General features: G+C 40.9%; 1 protein-coding gene across 1 annotated transcript in view; it reads right to left on the minus strand.

Moving 5' to 3' along the window:
- Window positions 1–11,171, minus strand: part of LOC118333712 (adenosine kinase-like) — a 101,249-nt gene extending 90,078 nt beyond the window's left edge. Inside the window, exons 1-3 of the mRNA XM_035669482.1 lie at window positions 11,070–11,171; window positions 10,112–10,186; window positions 9,956–10,009 (exon numbers count right to left, since the gene is read on the minus strand). Coding sequence (XP_035525375.1) covers window positions 9,956–10,009; window positions 10,112–10,186; window positions 11,070–11,086 — 146 coding nt within the window. The 5' untranslated portion in view covers window positions 11,087–11,171. The remainder of the gene's footprint in view (window positions 1–9,955; window positions 10,010–10,111; window positions 10,187–11,069) is intronic.
- Between the last annotated feature and the right edge of the window lie 2,090 nt (window positions 11,172–13,261).

A 13,261-nucleotide genomic window follows, 5' to 3' on the forward strand; every position in this document is an offset into this window, starting at 1 on the left:
TTTGAACAAAATGTCCCCAGCCAGTAACCTCTTCTTTTAAAACCCACTGATGTTGTTCAGTGGAAGAGCAATTCCAACTATGCCATGAATTCCACAAATGTATGGACAGTGTGTTATATAACACATGCCTTACAAGAGACTGCCCCTGACACTCTGGTTAAAGACCACTCTTAACTAAAGGCAGTGTGCTATTTTTCAATTTCATACCTTCCAATTTGAGACTAATAGAGGCACTTATTTATTCAGCTTAAATCAAATTAGGGGAATTAGGCTACTGAAAGGAATATCTGTATTCAGAGGATATGAGAGTCCTCCTCAAAACCTAATACCTCTACATCTCCCTGGCTTAACACATTCAAATTGTTGGGGCAGATCACACAAGTCAGGAACATGGTGTTGTTTACATTCCTGGGGAAGGAGCCCCCACCGTTGTTTCCCATCAAGGGAAATATGAGAGCTTCCAAAGTACTATGAGTGTTCTCTGCCCCGAGTGACTCATGAGTTTCTCTCTCACCTCCCCAAAAAGAGCCAAGTAGATTATTTACATGAGGCAATAATTCAAGATTTGCTCCTCTAAGTCTCTTACATGGAGGGCAAGGCGAGCCCATTTACCCAATCCCTCTTCATTCGCCTTTGATGTTAGCCTATCTCGATAAGACCGGATGAGTGCCCTAAAATCCCCGTCGAGTGATTTCACAGGAAGAACAAGTCTCTGTTAATCAATGGCTAGATTGGATCTGGATCCTCGGGAGTGGTCCGCGTGAAAGTCCTCCCGAGTGTTTGAGTGCACACCGGGGTAATTCATCGCTAATGATCACCGCGGCACCCACTCTCCTCCGTTCGTCCTTATTTAATTGCCTCGTTCACGTTTAAACAGCTTACAAATCACAAGGACAGGCAGGGAAACATGATCAAACAGCCCCTATCACTAATCAGGGGAGGGCAAGGGAAGAAGTGAGAGGACTGGGGCTTCTTTGCTGCTCTCCTTGGGGGATTAGAAAAGGAGGAGGGTTGTACAGGAGCAGTAAATTATCTCTGCTTCAGCTATAGCAGGCAGGTACATTTAAACAGGCAGATCCATCTTTCTCTCTCTCCGACAGAAGCAGAGAGGGGCAATATAGCTAAAAGGCTTCGGTAATCCCAGTTTCAACACAGGCATCTGGAGTGGAGACAGGTTCCACCATTGATTAGATTCCCCCCAATCAGTGCGTGCATCCTACACCAGCCTTCCTTGGTAGTCTGGAGGCAGTACAAGGCCTGATGCACAGTAATTGTTTCCATAGGTCAGGCAGAGGAAAAACAGCTCGGGGACGTGATGAAAGGGAGATGGAAAGGGTGAGGAATATTGTTGTTTTTCCCCCCAATTAAATTGTTTGTCAAACCCTTCACAAAGGGTTACGCAGTTTATCTGTTTAAAATCAATACGCTCGTCTCAGTGTGAAAGCTTGTCCCGACACAAGACAGGCCCATTAATTATTCTGTTCTGTGCGCTATCGCCGGGCTGCTCAAGGTTGAGCCTTATCTTTTCTTATTTCAAATCAATAATTATCTTCTACCGTGCTCGCACTCCCCCTCAGAAATAGATGTGCTTTTCATTCAATGCCTGTAGAGTCTCTCTCTCTGTGTAGCAACTGGTGAAGAACGCAGAATGAATAGGACATTCTTATCAGTGGAACATTAGGGCAGGATGGGAATAGATGGCGAATGAATGAGGCGCATAAAAGTACTGAACACAAATGAGTCATGATTCAAACAGCAAGCGAGGCCTTGTTCCCGTCCTTTGACATCTTCTAATACACTACAGTACGAGATGAATGTTGATTTGCACAAACGCGTTACGATATCGCCATCGTTCAGGTATCTTAGTCCAATCCCTGTTTGGCTGAAAAAACCCGCCTCGAGTCCCTCGTGCAGAAAGCACCACGACTCCAGCCGCAATGAGCCTTTCTGCATTACAGACTGGATGCGCAATTAATGACTGCACAATTACATGGTCATAATGGGTGAGTAATTGCATTAGAATCCAGAAACAACAAATGTGCATCCCTTTAATAATTGGCCGATCCAGCGGCAGGCAGCAAGCAGCAGCAGCCCATTTGTTGGCATTAACCGAGGACTGCTGTTTGTACTTAATTAGGCTGCACTCAAGGATTAGGCGGCGGGGGCAAAATCTGGTCATGGAGGATGAGTTCATATTATTTCCTCTGAAATGTCACAGGTTTTTGGCTTCGTGCTGCAGAGGGTGGCGTTGTTTGTCACACTGTACAGTGTGGATGTGGGAGAGGGAGTGTGAGAGTGTGTGGACATGAAAGGGAGAGAAAGAGGGACACATTGAGGGAGAGAGTGGGAAGACGGAGTCTGTAAGCAAGGATGGGGCTTCCGGTGTTCTCCAGAGGATTGAGATTTGAAGCCGGAGCACAAAGCCTTTGAGACATTCCCCTTATCTTGGAGGTTGATACCAGGATCTCGGTGATTCAGAGAGCTCCATGTGAATAATTCCACCAACACCCCCTACTGCGGGGACCATATGGCCCAGTGTGAACTTTAAACACACGGGGAGTGTTGCTGCACACCAGTCAAGCCTCCCATCTCTACCCCCGCACAGGCTAGGTGTAGAGAAATGATCAGCAGAGATAGTATACTAACTAGCCTACATGTATCAGGGCTGCTGCCATCAGTGGCTTTTCCTGTGTGGCTGCTGGGGATCAAAGATGACTAAAAATAGCCCTGAGCATGCTTTTCTGAACTGAACATGCTGTATGTACTGGCTGAGACGCCCACATTTTAATTATAAAACGCTCTTTAAAAAAAGGGGGAGTTGGAGGGAGAGGAGGGGAGGAGGGGAGGACGCCCACATGCACAGAGATGTGGATTATGTTTGTTACACTCCCTTTGACTTGTGATGTTTCCTTCTGGCACCACCTGCTGGCAGCCACTGTCAACAAGAGGGAGGTATTTGCAGCTCCGGCAAGGACGAGCCTTAATTATGATTGCATCAGCCATCTCTCATGATGCAGCATGTATGCTTTAAATGCAGAGAAATCGCCTCGCATCGCCCTGTCTTACCCTATTTCCTTCTAAAAAAAAAACCACAGTAGAACAAGATCTGAGGCTTCTTTATTTCCAATATTTGAAAAGTTTCCTCGTTTAATAAAGAAAAAGGTCAAGATCCATGTTTCTTACGGTTGAGTAGAGCTCCGGTGAGCACGTCAGATTTATGCAAGTGCCCCAAATCGCCGGATTCATGCACATCAATAAAGCATCAAGAGGAGCGCGCGTTTGGCGACTGAACATGTTTCTGATGTCTCAATTACCAGTTGAGTGCCATTAATCTCTGCTCTCTCTCCTTGGCTCAGAGGCTGGCTGATGGATGCAGGCCCGCGACCTTTGCCCTCAGCAGCAGGGGGAGCCGGATGTTCTGACCCCCCAGCGGGCCGGCGGAGGTGAGTTTAAGTACTGTAGTACAGCACTCAGCCTCAGCAACAGACAAGGGAGCTGGGAGGTAAAAAAAAAAAGTTGTATTAATGTAAGAAAAAATACGGGGGGGGGGTGTGAATGTGTCTTACACTCCAGTCAAGCCAATCGAGTGCATCCAGTTGAGTGGCCAACCAATGGCAAGCACATGCAGCTTCTCACCGCCATGCTGCATTGATAAGCGCAACCACAAAACACCGCACCACAAGGGGCGGGTGTTTTCTCTGACACACCAGGATGTCCCGCCGGGAGTTTAGCCACTCAGTTTGCTCGTTAAGTTTACAATATAAAAAACGAGGGGTAGAGTCAAGTGTGTTTACAGAGCAGAATCTATCGCGCGCACACACACACACACACCCAGGAGCCAGAGTGTTTAGCATGTACTCAGTGAGAGAGGCCTTTGTTGTTTTCCTCCCAGTAAGCAGATTGAGCTGCACGGCAGCAGCAGGGGTGTGTAAGATGTACACAGACAGCGGGGTGTGTGAGTGGAGAGGCACCTCCACTGATCTCCTGTGTCGTGTGATGATGTGTGTGTGATGTGTGTCTCAATCCAGGGCTGATCCCCCTGAGTCAGCCCTGTCAGTGATATAAGCCCCCCACCCTTTCTCTCCCTTTCCCTCGCCATCCGGAATGCTAATAACAGCCAACCACTAACGCTGCAGCCCTGAATTATTCATGCAGCAGAGGGTCACACGGCATAATGAGGAGTTTACTCTCATTCTGGATGCGATTGTGACGCTGCTAATCTGCATTTAGCACAGAGAAAGAGAGAAAAGGATGGAAGGGGGTAGAGAGAGAGAGGGAGAGGGAGGAGGAGGAGGAGGAGGAGGGAGGATGAGCACTGATGAACTTAATTGCTGTGAGCAAACAACCTCTGAAAAGAGTCACGCCATCATCCAGAGATGAGAAAGTAAACAATTAATTATCATTGGACAGAGGGAGTCATAAAACAAATGTTTGAACGGGACTAATATTCAGGAGCCAGCTGATGTTTCATTTCTCCCCCTCGGAGGTGACAATACACTCACTATAACAATGACTCACTCATTTGACACACTAATAATCATTAGCTCTAATATGATATGGTTAACAAGCCCAAGAGGCTTTGGGTGGATGGTATGTTATGAAATGCCGCGTGTTCTAAACAACCTGTAATGCCTAGTTATCCTGAAATAAAATGTCTATTTGCCCATATTATAATCTCCTGCAGAAAGAGGCGTGTTTTCATTATGTTGACATGTTGTTTCCTATGGAGACTCCTTGGGGTCAAAACAGCAGGCTACTGTTGCCCCCTGCTGGACATAAAAGGGTACACAATCATTTTTGTGGAATATAATACTGAGCAAAGAATTTCAATATTAAGAAAAAAGTGAAAAGTCGAAATAAAATATCAACCAGCTGCTCAAAACATAAATATTTTTTTAAATATTACAACTGTAATTACAATGCATTGTTTCTCCAATGTGCCTGATCATCTGAGATAAAGACAATATGTACCCCAAATCTCTGCAAATTCTAAAAAGTCATAACATATTCCCCACCTTGCAGGTAGCAAACTTAAGCCACATGATGGCAGCAGTGACTACAAAACAACAACAATATGTAAAATTAATACACGTCTCAGCAGGCATAAAAGAAGTCAAACACAGTGCTTTGGTTTGCTGGTTTCCTCTCATACCCCAATTTCAAAAACAGACAAGGCAACCTCTGAAAAAAAAAACCCAGCATCTACTGAAAACAACCCTTTCAACTGCAGCTCAAAAACCACAGGAAGTGACATCCAAATAAAAGCATTGAGAGTACAAGCACAAGACTCTGACCACCACACCGTAAACTCTGAAAAGCAGCAGCTTCGTTGTATGGAGGAGAGAGTGAAGCGGTTATGGGTATTCTATACTTTACTCTAAGTTAGCATTTTGTGGCCCTTATTACGCAGCAGAAAGTATAGATACAGATACACGAGGAGAGAGTGAAAGGGGGGTATAAAACGTCATGGGGCCGGAAAACAAACCAAACATTGTGGTTGTGTGGTATGCGTCTCAACCACAAGGCAGCGAGGTCGTCCAGGATGTTAGTGTTTTTTAAGCAGAGCAGATGCTCCGCTTAGTTTTCAATATGGCTTCAACTGATTATTATTTTCATTACCAATTTACTTTATCTCTTTATTATTTCTTTGAATACACAATTAGTAATTTAGTCTACGACAAATTGACAGCCGGTGTTTTGTTAAGTATGATGCTAGTAGTGGAAATACTTACACAATATTGCGCTTTCTTGTAGTACCTGGATGATGAAGTGGCCCTCCTATGAGATGAAAATACTAGTTTTGGACACCCGTTCAATTAAATATTTAAAAATATTAATAATAATAATGTAATTTTAATTAAGAATTAATCTAAATTATTTCTTTTTTTGATTAATTGCTTGTTTTTTTCGAGACCAGCGGTTCAAAACTCATTTTAATTTAATTTACTTTCATAGAGGAGAAACACCACAAACATTCACACTTGAGATGTTTTGGTACTCACAATTAATGGATTCACTTGTTGCAGATTCATTTTCTGATGATCAACTAATTAGGTAATTGTTTCAGCTCTAATCACAAGTTTCCAGAGCAAAGTGGTGTCTTTAAAATGTCTGTTTTGGTCCAAACCAACTGTCTTAATCCAAAGAATTCAGTTTTTAATGATATGAATTGGGAGGCAAAGAAGCAATCTTCAGGCAAATGTCTTGGCAATTCTTTCTGGTTTTGTTGTTGTGGTTGTGTTTTCTGGTTGGTCACACACTAATCAATTAATCAACAAATCCTTTCAGCTCTGATTTCACGGTGAATAGCGTTTTGAGTTAATACTGGGAATTAATTGGAACTTGTGAAACATTTGAAGCAAAATGAAAAGGCATCAAAAGTCACAGTTGAGGCTTATTCAGAAAAAAAAAAACATTAAGTCCCCAGCCAGTACTAACAGGGATGTTGATGGTTTCTACAGCAGGCAATTTTTCAGCCACAACAGGATTATATGGGCTCTGCTGTGACTAGATAATTGAATTCAGGCATGGCCACAGTGCACTGCATCCAATGATCTCTCTCCCACCAGGGTGATGGGGAGAAAAAAATGAATCGTGTTACACTCTGTAGATTCAGAAACACAACAATGGTGTTAGTCGACTAGCCTTGTAAGTCTATTGTGGCCTTTTAAGTAATGATGTTATTTGTCACAACACTTCCGTCAAAATGAACCGAAAACCGGTGACCTTGTGAATGACCTCTATGTACTTTGAAATTTGAGCTTTTTCATAATCTGCACTGCTAGAAATTAATAGATAAAGTGATTAAAAAAATACCACATGCACTGTACATTCAGATATAAATTGATGGTCACGAGGGCGAGTGTGTGGGTGGGGGTGGGCGGTATGGGAGGCGACATGCATTGAAATGCATTGTGTTGGGAATAAACCACCAAAGCTGCATGTTAATCCTGCCCTGACCTTGTGCAGAATGTGGAGGGAACTGTGTCTGTGGGGCTAAAGATAACACCGCTGCCTTTGTGCTGGAGGAGAACAACACTGCTGATGATGCTGCTTTGTGCTGCTGCTGCCGCCGCCGCCCAAGGTCACATGTGTCCCTTTGTCAAGTAACAAGACCTGACAAGGTAGCCTATTGTAAAGAAAAAGGTACCGGACGGTCTGATGTACTGATCTGTCTGATCTGTCATTACTCTGGTGCTCTGATGCGCGATTTGCTTTGAAGGTTTACACAAGACACTAAAACACTGTGGGACAAATAAAGGAATATCTATTCATCTAAAACAGAATTCTTCACTTGTCAGGTCAGAAATTGTTCGATCAAAATGCACTCTTGGAAAATTAGTCGTCAAAACTAGAAGGCACTCAGAGAGCACTTCTGCCATGGCTGCGTAATGCTCTAAATCTATTTTAAATCAGAGAGAATATTTACAAATGTTTGATCTGCATCGAAGTACCAGATTGTGGAGTAAAGCATTAGAACTAATGTTCAGAAATTCAAAATACTAAAAATGATCGGAAAATGAATAGTAGTAACAATGGCGATGTACCAGAAGGTGTGTCTACAGTTTACGGTATCTCTGTACATATTCTGGATTCTAACTGATGGTGAACTACCAAACTAGTCAATTTTACGAGCCCCCACTTTGTCATGAACCAGCTGGAGGATGAGCTACACCCGAGTTAACTTGCTCCCAGATTGTAGGACTATATAGGGAGCTGAACCTGTTAGTTATTTCTCTCTTCTCCCAGCCAGCAGGAACTTGCTTTGACTTCGATTTGTTTTTCACATTATCTTTTTTCCCTTGAACCACAGTAAGCCCACACCCTCACACTCAATACACTACTGACAACACTGATGTACATATTTTATACCTGTTGTATAGTTTAATATTGGTAAAATACATTTCTTTTGTTTTAAAACCTTAATTATCTGTGTGCTCTCCCTTGTTTTGTCTGAACTTTGAGCCGGTTCAGGACAGTGATGCATCTCTCCTTTCATTGCCAGTGTACAATTATGTAGCTTTCTTGTGTGTAGCCTTGTTCGTGGTTACAAATCTGAAATTACTGGTCTTGATCAAACGAGTATTGTGAAAAAGACTGAATGTCAAAATCAAGTTTGAGTGGAGAAAAAAAAAAAGTACATGCTGTGGAGACATTGTGGGAAAACCAAGGTTGGTGTGCGCTGACACAGGCTCGATCCCCGGACTAGCAGGATTAAATTGGGTTTAGAAAGTTAGAGAACAGCACTCGTCCGTCCTTCCTCGTTACACCACCACTGAGTTGCCCTTGAGCAAGGTACGTAACACCAAACTGTTCAAGTGGAGCTGCTCAGTGGCCAGCAGATAAGGGTTATGCGGTTATCTTACATCCAATAGATAAAACTGCTGTACTGGTTGGCTTCGAGGTGTGTATGTGCCGGAGTGTGGTGCAGTGAATTCCTGTAGAAGAGCATTTGTGCTGTGTGAGTGGCCCTGGTTAAATAAAGCTCTGAGAAAAAGTAATTTGTGGCACTCTTGTAAGTGCAGGACAGGTGAAGGCAAGCAATCTGGCTACAGCCTGTGTGTGAATATTACACACAATGTCTGGTAAGCGCCATTGTGATCAAAATGGACAAGAGAAGCTCAGGGATCCCATCAGTGAAACCATGAGTCACCACAGAGGCTGCAGTTAACACCCATTTACATTTAATAATATAGATGAATTGTTGATTTAAAAAAGGAAGACGTTATTCAGTGTGACAAAACTTTAAAATAAAGATATTAAGCGAAACATGTTTTCGGTCCCAATGTTTGTCTTGTCTGTTACTTTTAAAATCCCAATTTCACTGAAATCAACTCTATGATAATTGTGAACAATCATAGAGTTGATCTTTAAATACAGAGATATTTTTACATATTATACATACACATGTACACATACATACATTTACATTTTATATACTTTTCATATTGTTTTATGATAGATTTCTATTTAACATTTATGACTCTTGACTTTAGCATTATTATTTTTTTACACCATTAAACCTGTTTATGATTATGATTCTTATTCTGAACACAGAAATATAGTATAGTTTCAGTCTAGTGTGGATTGTGCCAAATAAAATGAATGACTACGGTTTACAACTCTAGGGTCTTTTACTATCAAGGTAATTATTAAAGATCAGTCAACCATAAATCAAGCATCCTGACACTTATTTAGAAGAGACAAACATATAACAAATGTTGACATCCCAAAATATGTGATTTACTTAGAAATGTAAAAATTGTTTAATCCTGGAGACTTCAAAGAAAACTCTCCCTCTCACCGTCGTCTTACTTACAGATGGTGAACTTTTTATTTCCGCGCTAAAATTAACACAGGCAAATTCCATGAAAAGACACCATCTGCACTCTATCAAACAAAGAGGACGGTGTAAGATCAGTCGGCAATTAAAGCTTCGTTTTTGTTTTTGTTTTTGTCTTTTTTTGCTGCCTATGTTTCACCTGCAGGTTCAAAAGCGTATAGTGCCATCTTCAGCTACGTTTTTGAGGAAGGCTATAATATTACTGTTGCATCTGTTTGCAATGTGAAGGAGGGAGGGTCTGGGAAAGAGGCATGTGTGCTCAGTAAAACTCTGAATAAACAATAACAATTAATTGGTTTTGTGTAAATTTAATGCCATGCAGTTTAAATATAAATGCAGATATGCTATGTGATCCGAAGCAGTAGTAGATTCAGAGACATCTTGATATAGTTTGGCAACCAATTCAACATGGGAAAAATGTGGGCGGGTCCAGTGCTGAGGCTCCAAGTTACAGAGGGCTGATTTATAACTCGGCTATTTTGAGGACGGCTTAAGTGTCAAGAGGGTAGTAGTGGGTATGAATGACCAGTGTATCCCTTATTTGGTTCATAATTTTAACACTTTGCGTTACGCTACTGAAGCACGTGGTGCCCCGGTGAAGTTTTGACTCACAAGGCTTTATGTTTGTCTTCAGCGAGGATCTGGTCATTCGGCTTCAGTCCGAACCTTTGGGAAACAATACAAAAAATGAATAAATGACAGTCAGTGTGTTTTAAGATGCAGAAATATGAAGATATCAGCGGAAACAGATGAGCTGTTTGGACTTACTTATCAAGGAAATCTTTGTCCACAACAGCTGAAATGTCAAGCAAGGGATTTCCCATCCCGAAGAGGGTGTTTTCACTGTGGGGAGACAAAAACATATTGTATTATGCAGACTCCCACTCACCGGCTCTGCACGAACAGAGGATACAAACAATCTGCTGTGATACAGGATCATCTGTTTCTAATTTGTTCATTTAAAATCAGTGAAACTTTTATTGGTGATGGCTCTGTTACCTGACCTTTTCTCGAAGCTCAACGTGTGTACAACACATGCTAATTGCTAAATTTCAAACTCATGAGCTCATATATCAGACTAATGGACTTATAGCTTTCACTGAGAACTGTAAAACCATTGATTCATTCTTTTTTTTCCTCATTCAGATGGAGATTACTCAAAGGAAAAGCAGGCACTTCAGCACATTAAAAAGATCTAAATAAAAGGATTATCATTCTCTGAACAACTGATGTATCAGTGATCTCATCTAAACACATGTGAGGCATGAGTGTATCATTCAAAAGCTTTAGGCTAATGCATGCTTAGACTCAAGTCGAGCCGTCAAAGCATGAAAAACTGTATTTTGTTTGAACTTTTTTAATTTGTTTTTCTTTTCTTCAGCAACAAGATATCATAGTGGTCAAAGTCTACTCTTGACAACAGAGTTTTCATAACCGGTGACTCAACTTACACAAAACACAAGACACGATTGTGCTGAATGTCTGGTGGAGATCACAGGGAGAAATAACAGCAGCACTGTGGTTTTTACATGAACGGGATCAGAATGGATGTAAGAAGATCCAGACTCCCTGAAGCTGCCCTAACTTAACACATCAGCCTGAAAGTCTCCACTTTCTTTTAAATCAACCCATTGCCACAGCACTGTGAGGAAATGTTAAAAGACAAACATAACAGCCGAGGTGTTCCCTGTGTAAACACTGCAGGATATTATCCCTCGGATCTTACCTTGCAGTTGGCATCATTTCAGAAATCTTGGCAGCTTAACCTGATGATTAAATGTTCAACAGCTTCCTCCTCTCTGTCAGGCAATGTGCTTTTTAACTACAGGAACTAAAGCTGCACTTTAGCCAACACTGACTGGTTGAAAGAGGATGAGTGGGCGGGCCTTAGTATATTCTAGGCATATGATTGGCTACACATGTTCCAATCACTGCACGCATTCTGTGCTGCGTTTGATGCCGATGGGAAAGGAAGTGGACCCCGAGGTTTAAAACAAATACCAGAGAAAATGTAAAATAAATGCTGAAATCTGGAAAAAAACAACATTTTATTGCATGTTTATTTGCATATAGTTCAACTGTTTGAGTTATATCTGCATTTTGCATATTTTGTTAACTGATAAATACAATAATATCTATTTTGTAGCTGTGTACAAACATTATATAGAAAATACTTCATAGCACAAGAAAAAATAATGATTTAATTGCTTTTCTATATCTAAAATGTGTGTTGAATTCAATCTTAATAAGAGACAATTGTCAGTTCTAATCACAAATTTGGTAATGATATTTGGAGCATGGATTAAAAAAATATGAAATGTGAATTAATGAATAAATGTTGCTAATAGTTGTCATCACTCTTATTTTGTGTAGACAAATCAGACAAATAAGACTTATATAACACAACATAGGTACTTGTTCCTTTCGCTACATTAAAATAAGAAGCAACACCAACAATTTATATAAGAAGGTCACATTAGGGCTTATGGGCAACTTGTAAGGTCAAAATCTGAGTTATAATTTGTATAAAACTGTATATTATCATCAATAATATTCATTGATATTTGTGATTTTTATTGATGATGCTACAAGTATTGACTGTTGAGTTGTTGGTACTTTTGCCTCGCACCTGCATCAAGGGCCACAATGAATATAAAGTAGCTGTTTGACATTTCTGGCCATATTTCTCCCATCTAGCCTTTTTTCCACTGGCTTCAGAGACCTGAGATGCTCTGAACAAAAGCTTGTGTCTGTTCCTGGGTGCAGGACTAATGCTACTATGGCGACATGAATCTCTCAATAGCCGCCACAACAACTGCACAAATAGGCCTTTTTTTTTTTTAAAGACTGGTCATGGTAGGAAGAGCACAGGTGTTACTAATAACATTAACGACGGCTCTGCACAGCACCAGGCCCTCGAAACTGAAACAGCACCGTGTAATGCAGCCATCAATAATCTTTTGACTTACACATGTGCTTATCTTATTTTTGTATGTCAAAATGTCCCTTGTGAAAAAGGTCACTTCCTTCTTCCTTCCATGTGTTTTTCTCACTCTACTGATGCCCTCAGGGGTCAACTTTAAATGCACATTTACTCTTTGGCCCAACCTGCTCTCTTATTGCTTCTGAAGCATTAAGTTGTTTGTTTTCTCTCTGTTAGGCGTTGTTATGCACATGTGATTTTAATTTTCGTTCTCTTCTGTTTTTGATTATCTGCACTGTGAAACAGTTTGGATTGACTGCGCTGAAAGTCAGAAACCTTACTCATCTGTTTTTAAACCTTACTCATCTGTTTTTACTGGCTTTGAACATTAACTCATAATCTTGTGACCGGTGTTGGGCAGTAACTCACAATAATATTACAGTAATAGTATTACTTTCCCCAGTAGCTAATAGTGTAACGAATTACTAATACATTTCAGTAATACTGTTACAGTTAGCACCCCAAAAAACTCTTGTAGGCACCCCCCACTAATTTGAAATCCAACAATCCAATCACATCCATGGATTAATTTGTGTAATCGTGCAGGAAACTAGTTTGAAAGATGGAAATTATTACATTCAATGGCTGGAAATACTCCATTACTTTGATTTTAACAAACAAAACTGGACTTGAATCATCATAAGTCTGTATTTTGGGGAGAAATGACACCATGATACATTTGTGGGAAAGGTCATACGACTGAAAAGAGTAATAAATTACATTTTGTGAGTAACCAGCACTAACACTGCACTGAATATGGGAAAGTTTTCCTCAAGTCAAGTGAATGCAGCACCATTCACTTAACATTATGCAAAATGTCAACAAGACACCAGCTGTTATGCTAATAGTGCTTCATTACGATTGATATAACTTATATATAACGTTACTGTAACCTATATTTTAATGCATTATTCGTATGTCTTAGTCTTTTTTTT

This window comes from Morone saxatilis, unplaced genomic scaffold (genome assembly GCF_004916995.1).
Source record: "Morone saxatilis isolate NCDOM2014 unplaced genomic scaffold, NCSU_SB_2.0 Contig1, whole genome shotgun sequence".
Lineage (NCBI taxonomy): Eukaryota > Metazoa > Chordata > Actinopteri > Moronidae > Morone > Morone saxatilis.